This window comes from Triturus cristatus, chromosome 4_2 (assembly GCF_964204655.1).
Source record: "Triturus cristatus chromosome 4_2, aTriCri1.1, whole genome shotgun sequence".
In the NCBI taxonomy this organism is placed as follows: Eukaryota; Metazoa; Chordata; class Amphibia; order Caudata; family Salamandridae; genus Triturus; species Triturus cristatus.
Window position 1 is genome coordinate 670,980,914 of NC_140586.1, and position 20,990 is coordinate 671,001,903.

General features: G+C 45.4%; 1 protein-coding gene across 1 annotated transcript in view; it reads left to right on the forward strand.

The window, feature by feature from the left end:
- LOC146834880 (cytochrome P450 2J2-like) overlaps window positions 1–20,990 on the forward strand; it is a 377,580-nt gene that overhangs the window by 250,602 nt on the left and 105,988 nt on the right. The window contains exon 6 of the mRNA XM_085602482.1: window positions 6,755–6,896. Within this exon, the coding sequence (XP_085458608.1) occupies window positions 6,755–6,896 (142 nt within the window). The remainder of the gene's footprint in view (window positions 1–6,754; window positions 6,897–20,990) is intronic.

The following is a 20,990-nucleotide window of genomic DNA, read 5'->3' on the forward strand; positions in this document are numbered from 1 at the left end:
GCCCGGGCCCCAATCGATCTTAAGTCTGGCACCGTGTCCTTCAGTCTGCGCGAGTGTCCACGGCTCCCACTTCATCTGGGGGGGAGGAAACGCTGTTCTCTCGCAGCTACTGGTGCGCCCTGTGTGCCCGTACCTGGATCTCAGTGGGATTTTCGCCATGCGCCCTGCTATTCCGTCATTATTATGACCGCAAGTGCCGCCTCTCCTTCATGCAGTCTTCTCCGTGGCGGCTGCTCCCAGCTCTCTTTCAACAGCCGACTCCGGAGTAGGGCCCGACACAGACTAGGCCTCCACGCTCCCCCCGCCCACTCTGAAGCCCGATCTGATCGCTACAGGCCACTCCCCAGGTCGTAACACTAGGCCACTGCCGCGGCTCCGCAACCCTGTCAGCCCTGGCTTTGCCCGCGACATGGCCCCTCTGAGCTCCGGGTTGCGTGGTGTCCGAGAGAGCGGGTTCCCCGACGTCTACTCACTCATAGCTGGTGTCTGCAGGACTTTCCTCCCGTCAGCGGCCTTGGCGGCTCCCTTCATCTCCGGCAGTTAGACCCCGGCAGCCACTTTGCTCGGCCTCGGGGTCCGGCAGCCAGGTATGATTTCTGCCCATTTCCCGTCTCTCACCGGCCTGCACCCCAACTCCGTGCTACTCCCATTGTGTCTGGGGTGCTTGGGGAATGGCATCTGTGTCTGGGGCACCATATAGTGGGCAGGATGGCACTGGATGGGCAATCACTGACGGGAGATCGGTTTCAGGCTTCCGTCTCCATCAGCGTCCGGCCACGCCCTCCACTTCCCTCCCCCACTTGTGTTACTGTCCAGTGGCGTCACTAGTGTTGGTGTCACCCTGTTGGAAGGCGGACCCCGAGGAGTCGGCGAGACCACCAAGGGGGGCCCTCACACTGTACGAAGTAGCCGAGCGCTGCCGAGAAGTCCCCTGAGAGATCCTTCTCCTATCACGTACTAGCACAGTAACACCACCACACAGGACTCAAGGAGGTTGTCTCACGACAAGCAATTCTTTATCAGCAATAAAAAGGTTACGAGGTCAATATTTACACGAAGGGATCAAGGGATCCACCAAAAGTCTCAGTGTCTCTTTGGAAGGGTAGGGGTAGCGGGACAGTCTTTGGCAGGAGTGCGGTACGAGGGTACCTGGGGCCCAGTTCTTATCCTCAAGCTGGAGGACCTCCGGATCTCGGAGGGGTCGAGCCGCGACGGCGTCAGCAGGGCTCCGGCGTACAGTTCGTGGAGAGCCGCGATCCAATCAGCAGGGCTCTCAAGATGGTTTCTGCTCAGCTCGAGCCGCGACGTCGTCAGCAGGGCTCCGAGGGAGGTTTCAGCGAGGTTGGGCCGCGACAGCGTCAGCAGGGCTCCGATGTTCTAGGTGGTTCACAAGAAGGAGCCGCGACGCAGTCAGCAGGGCTCGTGATGGTTCCGACAAGAGTTCTTCTCCGTAGGGTCAGCCGCGATTCAATCAGCAGGGCTCTCGACTCCGGGATACAACTACTGATCTGTGGCGGGGTCGCCCCAGATATAGGTCTGGAGCCCTTTGGTGTCCGGACCCAGGCGCCCGGGGGGGGCGGAGAGGCCGGGTGGAGGTGGCCAGACGCCCAGCAGGAGAGGCGCCAGGCCCAAGGGAGTTGCAGGGCGATCACACCTCGAGAGGGGAGGACAGTTGGGGGTCCCATCGATACTGTCCTCCGCCGGGGGCGATGAATGGTTCCTGCGGCACCCCCTGGCCAGTTCGTGGTGCCTCGATGTCGGGGCTTCGCTGGGGTCGAGGCCGGGTTGAGCGGGGTCGCGCTGGCTGGTGCACAGAGTCACGTGGATGCCAACAAGATGGCGGAGCCACGAGGGGTATGCGACCTCGTGCAGCTCAGGATGAAGGGCCTCGGTGCAGTTCAGAAGGGTGGCCCGTGAAGGCCGGGGCGGGGAACGGGCACAATCCACGGGGTTAAGGACCACGCCACGAGGCCGGGTCCAACACACCCGGTGCGGGTAACTCATGGTGTCACCCCCTCACGACTTACCCCATGGACCTCCTCCGCTCCGAGTCCGCCAGTGGACACAGTTGGCAAATAACGGGACCATACAAAATCCTTAGTAACGTTTGTAAATGTAGGCAAACTTTGTCAATCATTGCGTACCACTGCTCTTTCGATCTTCACAATACTTGATTTTGCCAATGATTTGGAAGAGAAGTGGAAAAATCTTTGCAATGTCCATGTTATTTTCCTCAACAATTCTAGCAAAATATTAGCAAAGAGCTTAAAGGAGGCTCATCTTGATAGCCAACGTAAAGTTTAAGAGCACCCCATGCCAATTTCCACAACATAGACGTCACAGTCAATAGAATGAGGCTGATGAGTGAGTCGTGATTAAAACATTCCAAGCCATTTCAGAAGTCTTTTTGCGTCATAGGCACATATCAGCAGGCATCTGTAACAGCTTTTCAAGCAATGTTGCAAAAGCTGTGACTTCCATGACATTTGCCGTCCCTGCAGTGCCCACTTGCAGCATTGTGGGTTGTTGGCATCCCTGCACTGCCTGCATGCAGCATTGTGGGTCGTTGGCGTCCCTGCTGTGTCTGCATGCAGCATTGTGGGTCGTTGGCATCCCTGCGGTGCCTGCTTGCAGCATTGTCAGTCGTTGGCGTTCCTGCAGTGCCGTTTCTTGGGAGCAGTGTGGTGCACTGTATGCTAGGTGAGAGACTAGTTCACGTGGGTTTGTCGGGATGCTGTGGTTCCCTCGACTGTGTCGCACAGGGCCCTTGGTAGGAGGGTGGTCTGCATTTGTCGGGTGTCATATGTTGGGCTGTTTGTGCCTGGGATCTCCTCCGGTTCACTGTGAGTGCTCCTCATCACATGGAGGCCTGTCCTATTGGCTTTGCCAATGCTGTGGGGATTATTTGGGGGCAATGCGCTTGGGGATTGGATCCGACTGGTGACTCTGTGGCCAAGTGTACTTTCACATGTAGAGAAGTGCCTCGTCGTGCATTCCGAATCCGATAAAGGCATTTTATTTTTTTTGCAGTTTTATATAGCGCGAACTCGGCCCTAAGGCGTCAGGCGGTACCCCACCCTCATGTGAAATGTAAGCAGTAAGAACATGGTTTAGAGTTACCAATCCACCGATCAATCACTCGTCGCAGTATCCCACGATTGGTGCACTTCCCCACCATGGAAAACAATGTTGTTGAAAAAAAGACAAGAAAAGAAAAGTACCGCTTCACTGGCAAACTCTGTAAAGTAGCGCTAATATGTTTGGATGTGATTAAAATCAATGTATTTTTCATAGTTAAAACATTGCATCAGACAATCCATGAGTATATGAAAGAATGTGTATTTGGAATTAAAAATACATGTGCATTTCACTTAATTTGCTGTAATCCGTGCCAAAACACCAGAGATAGGTCCGTCCTGCTCCGTATTCGGTACCTTTGTCCCCAGTAAATGTGATGCATTGTCAACAGGCATGGCATGTTCCTACAGTTATGGTAGGAGATATAGCACGACAAAGCTTCCTACAATTTTATACAGAGTAGTCAAGGCATCACGTTCTGACTTAGGTTTTGGCATTCTCACTTCTCAAAAATTCCATGCGGCAATACAAAAGGGGCATTACAACTTCTGAGACTGGCCCTATCAGGGCCGGCTTTAGCGCTGGTGGCGCCCAGTGCGACAATGGTTGCTGGCGACCCCCCAGTGATCACCTCAACCATGCATTCCCTCACTATCACCTTTTAACAGTGCCCCTCAAGTCTCCATAACCACTCCATCGCTCAGACAATTAGTTGTATAGCGCCACTCATACCAGTGTAGGGTTTCAGATCACTTTACATAACACACACAAAACACAGAGACAATCAATCATAGGTGTGCAAATCAGTGTATAAGAAATGATACGTAAGACAGAGGACTATAAGGTATAGTTTAATAGCGCTTGGTCTGGAGAACTTGAAGCACACACTTTGTGATCTGCTGGTACAGGTTCTTTTGTGATCTGCAGTTACAGGTTCTTTGCAGTAGGCATATTAACCATCTGCGCTACCCTCAAAGCCTCCACTAGACAAACCTCCGATCTTTCTGTAGGAAGAAAATGAATCCCGGAGTTCTCTTGACATTTTTATTGACGGCTGAAAACTTCTGGAGGCCAGAATGCTGGCAGAAGGTGCTTTTAAAACTATTATTAACTTGCAAACACACGCCCCCACCTAAAGTCAGCGCCTGGTGCGGTCTTACCGGTTGCACCGCCCTAAAGCCGGCCCTGGGCCCTATGACATCGCACCTGATCTGTAACCAGTCTCTTTTGGTATTACTCGCAGGGCCTAGTCTTTGACCATGTCCTTTACAGAGTGCCCTTGCTTGCATTACATGTAGGACACAGCCTGCCAACATGTTCTACAGATTTACGGTTGCACTGGCCCAAGAATGAATTGTTAAATAAACAAGCACATGGAGCAGTGCACACGCCAGGCACTCAGAAGTACCTTTCACACGGAGCGAGGGAGAGGGGGAGCTCTTACCTGCAGGCTCGGGACAGGCACCTCACTCCCTCCCCTGCTCTTCAGTTGGCCACCGTGGCAAACAAACAACCCGGATATCTCACCAGCACCCACCTCCCCCCATGCTCTTCACTCCGTACGCGCACGCATGGTGGCAAAATAAGGGACTGCCATGGGCGGCCAAAGAAGGCCAGGGCTAGCTAGCTACAGCAGGCCTGCAGCCTGGCTCTAGGATTCATGCGCTACCAATGCCATCACCCAAATACTCAGCAGTTTTTTTCCTGCAACTAGCATGATCCGGTTAGGAAGTCTAGTCTAAGACATATCGTGCAGTCCTATGTATAAATATGCACTATTATTTTAGGTTTTTTTATGACAACAATTATGTCTGCGGTTGGCGGAATTAACAAGAGAAGGGTGCACAAGCTAAGATAATAAAATGGCGTGATATTTTACACTGGCAGTGCTGAGAAGATGACGGAGCCTCCCTCCTTTGACTTCTATTCCAGGACCTGTGAAAATGAAAATTAGTAACGGGCCGGGCCCGGTACTCGTCGGTTCCAAATGGCGCCCTAACTTGGCATCCGGTGCGGCGGCACTGGTCGCACCATTCAGTTGCTTGCGTCGTTACGTTCTATGCACATATTGAGTGCTGTGTGACTACATGTCGATGTGACTTGCTTTTGTTCTTTGATAAAAAAAAATATTTTTGCATGCCATCCAGATGTGGTATTTTGATGGACTTCAATCAATACAGTTGACCTTCCATTTGTCTCTCAAGCCCCCCACCCCGTGAACTGACCTTCCGCTTGTCTCTTCCCCCCCCCCCCCCGTGAACCATTTATTTGTTCCGTAAGTCATTACACAGCAGCGCTAGAATCAGAAGTCTGTGAAAGGAACCTTGGTATTGGTAACGAATGTCATAGGGGCTTCAGTTTGATGTCACTGAGACCCAGGGTTTATGATACGGGAGCCTGCATAGGGGAGGCCGCCACCGCATCAGCGAGAAACAGAACATTTGATTTTTGATGTAGAATGTTATGTGAGGTAGAAACGGGTCTTTTTTATAGGTTCACGGCTGGATCTGAGTTAGTAACGTACTAGCAATGCCAATGCATATCCCACCAAGAGACCGGTTCTATTTACCCATGCCATGCCTTACAGTGCTTGAACCTACAGCGCAGAAACACATGGAATCGGTCACCGCCCTGCACTGAATAGGCAATAGGCCACTCACCTGCTGAGTTGGTGGCAGACAAGGGGGGGGACTATCTCGGTCGGCGGCCCGCGGCGCGGCCGTTAGCCTTGCTTGGAATAAAATTAAATTATAGTGGCGCTGTGGCAGTGTGGCGACCTGAGACCTCCTCACCTCCTCGTCCCTTGTGATACCAAGTCATGCGCACTTGGGGCCCAATGCGCATGCGGGATTCGGATTCCTCCCGTAACAACATCGCCGACTGCACCCCTCTAGTGACGACGTGACGTCACTGCCGAGGCGCGCAGACACGGCGGAGGAGGAGACAGTGCGCGCTGCCGCCTGCTGAATAGAAGGTTAGGTTGCGCGTGTGGTTGCGTTTCGGTTTCTGGACTGCTGGTGCTGGTTTCAATAAAATTTTGCACGGACGGTTGCAGTGCACCACAGACACAGCGACCGGACCGGCCCTTTGGTGTCACCCCCCGTGAGGGTGTCCCCCGGTGCGGTTCGCACCCCCCTAGTGACGCCAGTCACCTGTGTGCTTATCTGCCGCCTGGTTCTCTTGTTTCCTTCCCCCACCTCTGCTTGTATTTCTATTTCTCACTCATGTGCTTCATTGCTCTTCCAGTCCCCATATTGCTCTTTCTCACGTGTGCTTCTTCCTTGACCCGCTTTTCTTCCTCACGAGCTTCTCCCCACCCTCCAAGTTGCTTCACCCTGCCCTCCATTTTGCTTCATCCTCTGCCTACTTCCATGGCACACTTCTCCATTGCAAGTTTCAAAAGAAAAATGCATTAATGCTACTTATTTTTTAAAGAAACAAAAGAAACAAAAGAGACCTGCTTAATTTTGTAAGGGCTCGCATACACTGGCCTCAAAATGACAAGACTGTATTGTTGCACCTTTTGTCTTTTTTTCTACTTTAGCCATGCTGCACAGGCGTGACCCATTAGTTTTGCCAGTGCATGATTATTACATTGTTGTTCTAGGCAATAAAAAAAATTCTATCTTTTCCAAACAGTTCAAGGATATTAAAAAAAACTATCTTCTCCAAACAGTTTAAGAGTGATCCTAGCTCCAGTTTTGATGAGGAAAATTTAGCACAGTGCACCATGGATCTGTTCTTCGCAGGCACCGAAACAACTTCAACTACTCTGCGCTGGGCTATTCTGTACATGGCAGTATACACAGAAATTCAAGGTAATGTTAATCAGAATTAAGATATGGATCACTCATTAAATCAAGGTATTTTACTGTAAATTTGAAGGATATCAATTTGTTCGATAGATTAAATGTTACAGAGCAGTAAGCATACAATCTGAGTTATCTGCAACAGACATTACCCCACTGGCAATGTAATTTTTTTTTTAAATAGCAAACAATTCTAGACTAGACAGAATATAGGAACTCAAGAGAAGAAATTGAAAAATAATAATTACTGTTTAAAATATGTTAATTGAAAATTATTTAGAGGGCAGTAAATTCCCTGACAGAATATTGAACTGTTGCTACAGCATTGCATATCTGCCTTCTCAAGTTTTATTTTTACTTCAACCTTTTTCATATTAACAATAGTCAAGCAAATGGTTTGTTAAGAAGGAGATTATGCACAGGGCCATGAGAGTCCAATTTCTTGATCAACCAATAATGCTCTAGACACTCCCAGACCAGTCCCATCTTCAAGGACTCTTATATACATTCACCATACATTATTGGGCCCCTCCAACTTAAATCACACACTGACAGTGCTATAGAATAACCTGCATTGTTTAAATACAATTGTGATTTCTTTTCTCTGTCTGGTAGAAGTGTGTTTTTTTATTTTTTTGTTTAACCCCTTCAGTGCCCATGACGAGCTGGACTCGTCATGGGCCGCGGTGGCGCTGTGCCCATGACGAGTCCAGCTCGTCATAGACCCCGCCCGCTAATGCAACGGCCGGCACTGGGCGGGGAAAGGGGCGGGCACTGAAGGGGTTAAAGTAAGTTTATTGGAAGTGAAGCAAAATACAATTGGATAATACATTACAGTTGAGACTGATAATACATTTAAGAATAATAAACACAATGCAGTTTAGAGGAGGGGAAGGGGGTGTGCATGGTATTAAATGGGAGTAATCTGATAAGTATATTCAAAGAGTGACAGTATTTAGAACAACAGTAGTTTACAAAAATTAAAATTCAGAAAGGTTGAAGCACTTCTTCATTAGGTGGATGAACAAAATATGGTTTTGCATGTTTGTTAAAAAAGTTATTTACTGGGGACCTTAGGTCTAAACGTTTAAATACAAGTGATATAGGTTGCATAAATGCAGTCTATGATTAAGGCAGATTTTATACCACCATGCCTGAAATGATAACTGGGTAAGGTCCTTCCAATTTTTTTTGTCAGTCAGTCAGTCAAAGAACTTTATTCGGTTACTAAAAACCATAAAAGCAGTACAAAATACATAAAACAAGGTTTAAAAATTCAATAAAACAGATTAAAAAGTGATTGCAAATCCTAAATAAAAGAAACGTATCAGAGATATAAGGAGTACCATATTTGCAAATGTCAGGTTTGGTGATTGATCTTTGTGGCCAGACTGATTTTCTTTTGTCTAGTGGCTGCTACCAAAAAACACGCTACGCCATATGTGACCTGTGCCGAGTTCAACATCTGTAAATATAATAGAGCCGGCCGTACCTGCGCAAAATTTAAGTCTTTCAGGATGGGGAAAATAAATTTTTTACGGGCCACCAAATAATGTTCACAAAGCATCACTAGGTGCGGAGTATCCTGTGTAGAGAAAGAATCGCAGGTGCAGGGTGGGGAATCTTCTGGGATGCCCCACTTTGTATACGAGCCAAGCACAAGGTGTATCAGGTTGAACCTGAACCTTATGAGTAGAAAACGATGATATGGTTTAGTAACATATTTTAAATAAGGTTCCATGGCCAAAGACGACGAAAGTTGGTAAAGTGATCTTACCATTGGTTTACAAAGCTCAACCGTTTCCCTCTCAGCTTCCAACATATTTCGAAAGTGCTGCTTGACCCACCTTACATCTTCTTTTTTAAGGTTCTGTGGAAAAGAGTACATATCCGGGCGTCCTAACCTAGCGCATGCCGCTCTAACATACGCTAGCCACGGTATGCTATCTGCTTTGTCCAAAGACATGCAATCTTTGAGAATGCAGTGATTCAATGTAATCTCCTCGTTTGTCCAAGTTTTAATCCAACATAACAGTGGGGACATTTTTAAGAGATCAGTGACATAACCCAAGCCTGTTTCGTTATGTATTGAATATGTGGGGGATGATTTCGGGAGTGATAACAAGGCTCGTATAAAGTTGTTTTCTACGATTTGAATGCCTGGGGCTGAAACGTAGCCCCATATATCTGCCCCATATGGTGCAATTGCCACACATTTGGCTCTATAAATACGAGTCATGGCTTCCATGGGTCTCGAACCCAATCTTTTAGCAAAATGCATAAGAGCTGTGGTAGATCTGCTTACACCATTCTCCTTTAACTTTAGTTGGGCACCCCAAGTTCCTTTCTCATCTCTGCTTACACCATTCTCCTTTAACTTTAGTTGGGCACCCCAAGTTCCTTTCTCATCAAAAGTGACTCCTAAATAACAAAAAAAGGGTACCCTCGAGATTGGAGAGTTGTTACAGCTAAAGGCCCTAATCTTCATGTTTTTCCTCCGTGAGCCTGTAACCATAACATGGGATTTAGTAGTGTTGATCTTTAGGTCCAAGGCTTCCATGAAACCACCAAAATGATCTAATAATCTTTGCAGGCCCGTACCAGTCCGAGCTACAAGAACGGCATCGTCCGCGTATAGCAGTACCGGAATAGGTAGCCCCCCCATATGCGGTATGTCCAAGGTAGCTGAATTCAGGGATTTCCCCAAAGAATTAATATATAGTGTAAAGAGGAGAGGGGCCAGAATGCAGCCTTGTCTGACCCCTCTTCCTGACCTAAACTTCGCCGTGCATCTTCCTTCCCTTGTGACCCTGACCGAGGCGGACAGATTTTGGTGGAGGTCGTGCAAAAAGTTAACCAAGGTGCTATCCAAACCCAAGTCTCGCAAAATAATCCAAAGTTTTGAGCGATTTACCAAGTCGAAAGCAGAAGATAAGTCCATAAATCCCAAATAAAGAAGCCCACCCTTCGCCACAGTATATTTGCTAATAATAAGGTGAAGGTTTAAACATTGGTCCATGGTCCCTCTATGTGCTCTGAAACCGTACTGTAGATCCGATAGGGTCCCGCTCTCCACTAGCCAATCCCCCATTCTTTGCAAAATAACTCTGCCCAGAATCTTAACGGCAGAGTCCAACTCCACTGGCAACAGTAAACGCAGTAGTCACAAATCAATTAAATCTATGTTCCAATCATCAGACAGACTTCCCAAGAAAATATTAACATTAGAGAAAGGCACTTTCGAATGGAAAATAGAGCTAATCTGATTCCAGACTTATAACAAGAACTCATGCATGAGCGGACATGACAAGAGTAAATGTTTTTGAGGAACATGACCAACAAGTATCAGTAAGGTCTGGGTTAAGCTTTTTTAACGTTACGGGGGATAGTAAGAGTCTGTTATAAATATGAAACAGTGTTTGTGTAGCATTCGCTGCTCAGGAAGACTTTCTAAGCATTGTCCAAATTTTTGTCCACACCAAAATAGACCATGTTTCTAAATCATTTCCCCATGACAATTCTGTATCTTTTTTTGTCTCTGTCAGTAGGAGTAGAATGTAATTGTGAATAAATAGTAGAGGCTTTTGGAACTGTTAATAAGAGATCGCTTAACTGTCTCTTTATTCTTTGTTTCGGCCAAAGGCCATAAAAGATTTCTTAGTAATACAATCAATCATACAAATACTTCGTAAAAGATTTCATAGTAGTACAATCGTTCATAAAGTGATCTAAAATACATCCAGCCATATATTATATATTTCAGTAAAAACAATTTCAGCAATATAAACAGTATAAACTGGTCACCATGAAGTTCCATTATTACTTCCCCAGGAAAGTTCAGTAAAATTCTTATAATACATTAAATAGAAATATATCTATTTATTGAAACAATTCATAAAGCTTTTTGTGGTTCTAGGTGTCTTGACTTTTAGTGCGTCACATGTTTAACCCCGCTTTTTTTCCTTATTAATCCCACTATAAACATATATCTAGATAGGGCAACTATTACGCGTGGTAGCGTACTGGTTGTCAGTACCCTAAGTGCCTCTTGATGCTTTCTAAAACCCACTGAATTACATAATGGTTGGATCCATTTCCTCCTTGCTCTATCATACGCCGTTCAAAAGAACAGGATATGTGCTGTGTTTTCTATGTTATTTATACATAAAGTGCAAGTACGATCTCCCTTGCCCCCCCCGCCAGATTGCAGTATGGCTCTTAGTCTGTAATATATTGTATTTTAACTTTAAGTATAAAGTTCTTGCTAGGTACGGCTGTATGTGGTCAAGAAAATCCTTGCGGTTCGGGCATGGCTTGATAAAAAGGAATTGAGTTGTTAACCTTCCTAATCTCGGGTTGCAGTGAAGTGCATTCAATATATGTTGTCAATAAGTTCCCTTCAGTGTGCCTTTACAGCTTGGTGTCAGGCTGTGCGGGGTGGTCCAATAAGATTCAAGACCTAGCTCTATGAGCCATTTCCGTACAAATCTTAGCCATGGGAAGGTAAGAGATGTATCTATGTTCATTAGTTCACGGACACCTTCTCTGTATACTAGTGGTTCCGGCGTTATCCATAGCCGTATCCAGTAGAGCAATTGTCGCAAAGTTGTGAGATGCCTGTACGCTTCATATTTAGGTCGTGAAACATTGGGAGAAGTGGTGTTGATTGGGGTAGCCCCAGTAGTCTCTTTGCAAATTTTTTCTCCCCGATTGTCAGTTGTTTAATGTCACAGATATCCCATAGCTCTGATCCATACAACGCTGCTGCTTGGACCTTGCATTTGTATATCTCGAACGCTGGTGTCACAGGTTTGGATGTAGATGAGCTATATTTTTTGAGGATTGCCCCTGACCCTTGGTCTAACTGTAAAACTGAGTGGCTGTCTTGCTGTTTCCAGGCTAATTTGGTGGCATATTCTATTCTCTGGTTACTCTGCACAAGATTCTTTTTAAGGCCCTTTTGCGGGTTTATGGCCATGTACTTGGTTTTATTCGCATTTATTTCTAGACCATTTTCGACACAATATTTGTTAAAAGCATTCAGCATGTTTTGTAGCCCTTTTATGGTCTGAGATATCAAAATGGTATTGTCTGCAAAAAACAGTGCCAGTACCAAGTTCCCATTCAGTTTTGGAGGGTCATTTACTTGGTCTTGTGAGTAGTTTACCATGTCATGGATATAGAGTGAGAACAGGGTGGGGGCGAGTACGCAACCCTGTTTCACACCCCTCTCTATTAGGATTGGCTTTGTGAGTTCCCCATTCATGCCCCAACGGACTCTAGCATAATTTTCGTTGTGTAGCATTTTTAGCTTAGTGACCAGTCTGGGGGGAGATTTTTGTTTTTCGAGTGAGTCCCATAGTAGACATCTGGGTACAAGGTCAAAAGCTGCCCTCAGATCAACGAATGCCACGTAAATATGGCCCTTTCTGGTCTTAACATATTTCCAAATAATGCACAGGAGTCTAAAGACTTGATCTATTGTACTAGTGCGAGATCTGAATCCTGCCTGGTATGGGGACAATATGTTATTAGTCTGTATCCAATTGTTGAGCCTGTTCAGTAGCTGCCTGGACGTCTATCAAGCTAATTGGCCTGTACTTTTCAGGTTTGTGTTTACAGCCCTTTTTATGGATAGGGCCAATGTCAGCCCCCTTCCACATTTCCGGTATTGCAGCACCTGCTGATATTGTATTGCTAAGAGCATTAACATATGGGACCCATACTTTTTTATCATGTTTGAATAGGTCCCCAGGGAGTCTATCTAGTCCCGGTGCCTTTCCCGGCTTGGTGTCTATAGCATGCTCGGTTTCTTGCAGTGAGAAAGCGATCATCCCCGCTGTTTCCCTCAGTGTTAACAGGCCCTCTATCTCCACTCTAGGCCACAATGGGCCGAAAACTTGAGTACAAGTCAGTGAAGTGGTCGGTCCAAACCGCCGGATCTAGATAGTGCATCGTCCTTCGTCCCTGGTCCTTGCCCCCGCATGCTATGATTTTCCAAAACTCTGCCGAGTTGTTTGTTTTTGCTGCCTGCAAAAGATCAAGTCAAACGCTATCCTCCCAGTTCCTCTTGGCGGAAGCCAGTACTTTCCGATGAGCATTCCTGGCGAGTCTGGGCTGTTTCCCTGCTTTATTGATTCAAGTCGAGCTGTCTTAGATCTTCTACATTCTGTAGTATACCATGGGTTTGCCTTTAATCCCGCCTTAAGGTTGGGTTTCAAGTTCTTCCCAGTATTTTTAGTGAGGAGGGGCTCTAGCTTTGAGTCCACGACAGTGTGCATAGATGTAACAGGCAAATCACTTGTCTCTAGATGTACTCCCACTAATTCGGCAAAAGTATTGTAGATATTTGTCAAGAGCTCTATGCTGCCTGTGATCTTAGGCCACTTGATTGTTCTTCGATTATTCCCTATTAATGGGTGCACATTTTGCATGCAAATATTTGATTCATTCTCCCTTACTAATTTGTCTGTTGTCTGTTACTTCCAAACAAAGCGGTCAGTGGTTGCTATTGTCCCTCATCTCTTTTTTTAAAGCTCACTATACTGCTCCAGCTGTGGATACTATGCATTATGTAGTCGATTCTCGATTGTGTATTGCCACGCTTGAAAGTGTTAAGTGAGGCTGTTTATTGCAGGAGTGAATCTTTAGTGTGCAGGGGGTTAGGGGCCTGCATAGATTGTGCACATTTGACTGTAGCACGGTGTGTCTTAATGCCTAGCTCCTTGTACAAGGGCATGGACAGTGACTGGGTAGGTAGAGTGCTGGTAGGTGACAGCAGGGTGAGTTTATAAGTGCTCGTGTTTCGGCAAAGAGATTACATAAGGACATGGTTTGTCAGAATGATTGCAAGAGTGGACAGAGAGTGACTGTGTGATTGGGGCATTGCATGAGTACTATCTGGATTATTGCAGAAGTGAATCAGTAGTCTGCAGGGGGTTAGGAGCCTACATAGATTGTGCACATTTGACTGTAGCACTGTGTGTTTTAATGCCTGAGTCATTGTACAAGTGCATGGACAGTGACTGGGTAGGTAGACTGCTGGTAGTTGACAGTAGGGTGAGTTTATAAGTGCTTTTGTTTCGGCACAGAGATTAGATAAGGACATGGTTCTGTGAGGCTGATTGCAAGAGTGGACAGAGAGTGACAGTTTGATTGGGGCATTGCATGGGTACTACCTAGATTATTACAGGACTGAATCAGTAGTGTACAGGGGGTTAGGGGCCTGCATAGATTGTGCACATTTGACTGTAGCACGGCGTGTCTTAATGCCTGAGTCATTGTACAAGTGAACGAATAGTGACTGGGTAGATAGAGTGCTAGTAGTTCACAGCAGGGTAAGTTTATAAGTGCTTGTGTTTCGGTACAGAGATTAGATAAGGACATGGTTCTGTGAGGATGATTGCAAGAGTGGACAGAGAGTGACAGTGTGATTGGGGCACTGCATGAGTACCATCTGGATTATTGCAGAAGTGAATCATTAGTCTGCAGGGGGTTAGCAGCCTGTATAGATTTTGCACATTTTACTGTAGCACTGTGTGTCTTAATGCCTGAGACATTGTACATGTGCATGAACAGTGACTGGGTAGGTAGTGTGCTGGTAGTTGACAGCAGGGTGAGTTTATAAGTGCTTGTGTTTCAGCACAGACATTAGTTAAGGACATGCTTCTGTCAGCATGATTGCAAGAGTGGACAGAGACTGATAGTGTGATTGGGGCACTGCATGAGTACTACCTAGATTATTACAGGAGAGAATCAGTAGTCTACAGGGGGTTAGGGGCCTGCATAGATTGTGCACGTGCCTGTAACACTGCGTGTGTTAATGCCTGAGTCATTGTACAAGTGCATGGACAGTGACTGGGTAGGTAGACTGCTGGTAATTGACAGTAGGGTGAGTTTATAAGTGCTTGTGTTTCAGCACAGAGATTATATAAGGACATGCTTCTGTGAGGATGATTGAAAGAGTGTACAGAGAGTGACAGTGTAATTGGGGCACTGCATGAGTACTATCTGGATTATTGCATGAGTGAATCAGTAGTTTGCAGGGGGTTATGGGCATGCATAGATTGTGCACGTGACTGTAACACTGCGTGTGTTCCCCAATGTGGAGTTTAATCTTACGTGAAGTCATCCCGACATACCTAAGTTTACACGGACATGTGATCACATAAACCACATTGTTTGTATTGCAGTTTGTATGGTGTCTCTGTTCCCACCTCTCTCTGATGGCCAAATCAATGTCTTTTGTATGTTTTGTAAATGGACATAATGCACAATTTCCACATGGATAGTGGCCTTTTACCGGTAAGCTGTTCCATAATGTTAGTTGTGTGTCCCTGACTGGTTCCCAATTATCTGTGTGAATAAGTCTGTCCTTGATACTTTTGTTTTTTCTGAATGAGAACATAGGTTTCTCAAAGTTCAAATTGTTTGACGTCAGAATTCGCCAATTGTTTTGTATAATTCGCTTTACATAATTCGAGGATGAGTTGTACGTTGTAACACAGATGATACATGTATTTGCCTCTTTTACATTTGTTTGTAATAGCAATTACCAAGGTGTATTGCGTGATCTTTTCTTTGCTTGTTCGATCACTTTTTTAGGATACCCCTTTTCCGATAATTTTGTTGTTAAGATCTTTGCCTCATTATTATAATCTTGTAAACTAGAACAATTCCTTCGTATCCTCAGGTATTGACGTATCAGAAGGTTTTCTCTTAAGCGCGAGGATGTGCACTGTTGAAATGTAAGAGGCTATTGCGATCTGTTGGTTATTTATAAAGGGAGCTCTCCAATCTACCATTTACGGCCATGATGTTAATGTCCAAAAATGATACCTTCATGTTATTACTTGTATTAGTAAACTTCAGAAATGGATTGATGTTATTAATCCATGTCATCAAGTCCATTATACTGTTATCATCTCCACGCCAGATGACAAAAATGTCATCTATATATGTTAACCACTTTCTCACTCTATCAGCAAAGGGGTTGTTATTCCATATGTGCTCTTCTTCCATATGTCCCATATAGAGGCAGGCTATACTAGGGGCGAATGTACTGCCCATAGAAGTACTGTGTATCTGTAAAAACAGCTCATCCTCAAACCTGAAGAAATTTTCTGTGAGTGCAATCCTGATCAAGTCCATAACAAATCTCACTGGTGCCTTCCATGACTAGTCACTCTGGCTCAATATAGTTTGAATTATCTGGATACTTTCTTCTTGAGGAATACTAGTATACAGTGCTTCCACATCTAGGCAAATTATCGTTTCTATTGATGGATTATACTGTACATCTGTCAGGATATTGAGAAGATGTTTCGTATCTCTGACATAAGATCTTATTTCTGGTACCAGAGGACGCAGGAAAAAATCAGCGTACTGGGAAAGTGGTTCTAGTAGTGAACCTATCCCTGATACAATGGGTCTTTCCCGTGGGGGAATCTTCCCCTTATGGATTTTCGGAATTGTATAGAAAATAGAAGTTCTGGGTTCTTTTTTATTTAGGAAATCTTTCTCATTCTTGCTGATCCATTCTGTCTCAAAATCATTCTTTGTCATCTGGGAGATTGTCTTTTGTAGTCGTTGGGTGGGATCACGCTGGATTTTCCTATAATGTCTGCCATCTGAAAGGAGCGAAGTGCATGCAGATTTGTACGCATTTAAACTCTGTAAAACTATAGCTCCCCCCTTGTCAGCAGGTTTTATGATCAGGTCTTTTCGTTGGCCCAAGGACTCCAGTGCTTTCCTTTCTATTGTACTCAGATTGTTGAATGTATTAAAGTTTGGTTCCAATATTTCAATCTCTTTTCTGACTGCTTGTTCAAAAGCTAAAACTTCTTGTGGCATCAGAGAACATGGTGGTTGGAAATTAGACTTATCCCGTAGGGTCGTGTATCCAGTATCTTTGTCTTGTGGTGGTTGATTTTCAAAAAAAGTTTTTACACGGATTTTTCTGAAGAATTCTCCAAGTTCACATTGGGTTCGGAACTTGTCTATGTGTGTAGTTGGAACAAAGCCCAGTCCTTTATTCAATACCTGTAGTTCTGTTGTAGTTAGCGTCTCCTTTGTGAGATTAACAACCAGGTCTACTTGGAGCTCGGGCTTGCCACTTGATCTTTTGTCTGACTTCTCGTGTTCATTTGTTTATCTTCTTCCCATTGGACATTTCGATTTCCACGCCTTCCTCTTCTGCCTCTCCTCCTGCCCGTCCTAAAAAATATTGTTGATTTGGCTGAAGAAGGGCATTCCAGAAAATTGTTGTGGTGGTCCCTGGAATGGTGGAGGATGGTACGCTCCTTGCCAGGGGAAAGGTTGTGGGGGGTATCCTTGATTGTATCCCCCGCTTCTCTGTCTTCGTTGTCTGCCTTGCCAGCTCTTGTTGGAATTATCACTTGACCATTTGTCTTGATCTGAGTATGACGCATTCGACTTACTTGTATTGGAGGATCCAGTATCCCCATCAGATTGTTTCTTATAATCTTCACATAAATATGGGTATACTTTTTCACGCGAGAATTTTTTCAGATCTTTTTGTAACTTATCTATCTTACTTTGCATCAAGAATTCTTTATGTTCACTGATTTCCTTATTTACCTATTCTAATTTCTTTTTATATACTGTGATCTTAATTTGGGTATTTAATGCATCTTCACTCGTCTTTATATTGATTAGAAGTGCTTCTGATAGTCTTTTGGCTGTATTTATAATGAGTATCAACCAATCGCGTGCACATCGCCACGGGATTAGTGACCACTCCTTTTGAAGATGGTATCATCCAGAAAAAGTCTAGGTTCGTTTCTAACTAATAGACCATTGGGGGCTGCATTGCCTCTTAAATATTCGGTCATAATGGCCCCATGTATTAGAACTTTCATATGATTGCGTTTAAGTTCCTTCAGTTCATCCCAACTTTGGTATTGACCAAGACACTGATTGATGTTCCTGTCCGGTAGTAATGATGGACCTGCTAAAATGGCCAATGCCATATCATCTGAATACCCTATTCCTAGTTGTTCTGCCATAGTTCAATTTGTTAGGTATACTATTGTTCAGTGGTTTTTTTATATATCTACAAATTAGGTGGTTGTCAACAAGTAAATTCTTCCAGTTTCTTCCTATTACACGTACATTATTGAAAACAATTTTTGGTTGGAAATTCTACAAATAACCCCACAGCTGTACGCTGCTCAAAAATCTATAACCACTAGGTATCCAGTGAATTTTTTCCTTCCCGCGACAGCGGAGTCTATCAAACAATAGGAGAGTTAGAGGCTTATAGAGCTATTCTGGGTTTGGATACAAGTGTGTGATAAATGTTTACTAGGGAGGAAGTAGCCATACGTCAACCTCTCTCACCCCTTATGGTACCAATGAATTTTTGACTGGATACCTAGTGGTTATAGACTACTGATTCACTCCTGTAATAATCTAGGTAGTACTCATGCAGTGCCCCAATCACACTTTCACTCTCTGTCCACTCTTGCAATCATCCTGACAGAACCACGACCTTATCTAATCTCTCTGCTGAAACACAAGCACTTATAAACTCACCCTACTGTCAATTACAAGCAGTCTACCTACACAGTCACTGTCCATGCACTTGTACAATGACTCAGACATTAACACACACAGTGCTAGAGTCATGTGCACAATTTATGCAGGCCCCTAACCCCCTGCAGACTATTGATTCACTCCAGCAATAATCCAGATAGTACTCATGCAGTGCCCCAATCACACTGTCACTCTCTGTCCACTCTTGCAATCATCCTCACAGAATCGTGTTCTTATCTAATCTTTGTGCCGAAACACAAGCACTTATAAACTCACCCTTCTGTCAACTACCAGCACTCTACCTACCCAGTCACTCTCCATGCACTGTACAATGACTGCAGGGGGTTAGGGGCCTGCATAGATTGTGCACATTGGTCTGTAGCACTGCGTGTCTTAATGCCTGAGTTATTGTACAAATGCATGGACAGTGACTGGGTAGATAGAGTGCAGGTAGTTGACAGCAGGGTGAGTTTATAAGTGCTTGTGTTTCAGCACAGAGATTACATAAGGATGATAGCAGGAGTGGGCAGAGACGTTCACTGTGATTACTGAAGTGCATTGCTATTACTTGGATTTTTGCATGAGTGAATCAGTAGACGGCAGGGGGTTATGGGACTGTATAGATTGTGCACATTTACCTACATACTAACTACGAAATTAGACATTATAGAACCACAAAAACACTTCTCATGCACTTATAAAATCACATATTCACTACCTTTGCACTCCTGTAATCTATCAGGTACCTCTCATGAATTCAGTAAATATAGATACAACTATATAAATACAATCTAAACAAATACATGACTCATTACATACTATCTACTTAAGGAGACAACTACTACATACCAGAAAGAGTAAAATGTAGTGGGGTTTTTTCGAACTACATATTGCCAATTAAATCTAGAAATATGCAACATCATCAAACTGTACCTGTGAGAAGTTGGCCTGGTATATGATGTTCACTAGTTAAAGTGACCACCTTGTAGCATGCCAAGCAACCCTTATGGTGTGGTTGTAAGTCAACCTTTTCGGACTAGCTGCCCTAGTGGTAGCGTAGGCTAAGCAGTCTTTGAGGCTAAACTCGTGAAACGTGTTAAGCAAGCTGTTTTACCAAATGCAACCCCCTTTTATACCAATGAAAGGACACCACACAGATATATATTCAAAATATATATGTATTTATTTCTCAAAGTAACCCCTAGTCTCTTTATGAGCACAGGAGCACAAATCGTCAAACAAGATTACAGTAGAATACACAGAAGTTGCACTTTATATGGATAGGCCCTGGTGGCCGCTCAAACCATATACTAAAATAGTGGTATAAGTACCACGAACAGAAAAGGGAAAAGGCCTAGGGCCTCTAGAATCGCTGGGCCTACAAGGAGCTAACTTCAGTTAGTGACCAGGAGGTCCACGGGTTGCGTGTGCAGAGCAAATAGTCACACGCGAGCTCCCATAGGTTTTCAATGGGTGCGTAAAAAGTACAAAGTTACTGCAAAAGGAATCTTCCGGATGGACTAGGAACTTAAGATTGGAAACACAGGCACTAGAGATGATTCTCTACACTTGGGCACCGGAGTGCCAGCTTTACCTCACCCACAGGAAGCGGGTGCATAGGCGTCGAAGTGCGTTGGGTTTCTTCTATCTGTTCAATGGAGCCTGTAGACAAAGATGCTGCAGGCGGTCGCCCCGAAAGAGATGCGGTGGATCCAAGAGTGGATCGGAGATGTTGAAGACCTGTAAGCAGAGGGGACAGTGTTCACAGTCACTAGCCAGTGACCAGCGTGGCACCAGGTGGGTACCAGGTGATGTCGGGTGCAAACAGGAAGGAAGGTGTAGCTTGTCTCTGCAGCCACGTGGTCCCTGAAGGTCAACGATGTCCAGGAGTCGGGTCACGAGCTGTCCCACGCAGGCTCTCGCTGTCGGCGGTGTCGGCGACTTGATCGAAGCAAACAAGCCTTGGCAAAAGCAATGGTTGTAGGAGATGAAATAAGCTGATGGTTCTGACCAGCAAGGTCAGAGGGAGTGCTCCTTTGGAGGGGAGCAAGGGCCAGTCTGGAGCAACCAGACCAGCGGTGTATTTCTTGAAGTTCGTCGCCAAGATGGCCACTAGCCAGCGGGCCCGCAACCGGTTAGGCGCGTCGAGTGGCAAAATGCAGAAGGGCCCCACGCAGATCGTGGAGGTGCTGGAGGGCTCACCTTTGGTGCAGATGCTGCTCGAGGGTTGGGCTTCTCAGATCCCAAAGCACAACTTGGAGGGAGCCTCGGTTGTTGCGCTTGCAGCTTGTCGTGGTCTTTTCAAGATGGCTGGCTCCACGTGTCTCGGTGCCTCCACGGGTCTCCTCTTTTCAGGGACTGTGGATCGGGCGGTGAGAGGTCTGGAGGTCCAGGTCTTGTCAGTCTCTGGGCTCGGGCTCCGGCGGGAGGCGGCGGCAAAGCAGACGTTGATTCGCTGGATGGTGCTTGCGTTAGCAAGGTGGTCACTCCCTGACCACAGGGGAGATTGGCTTCAGTCCTCTGTGCGGCAGAGCGTCGAAGTTCCCG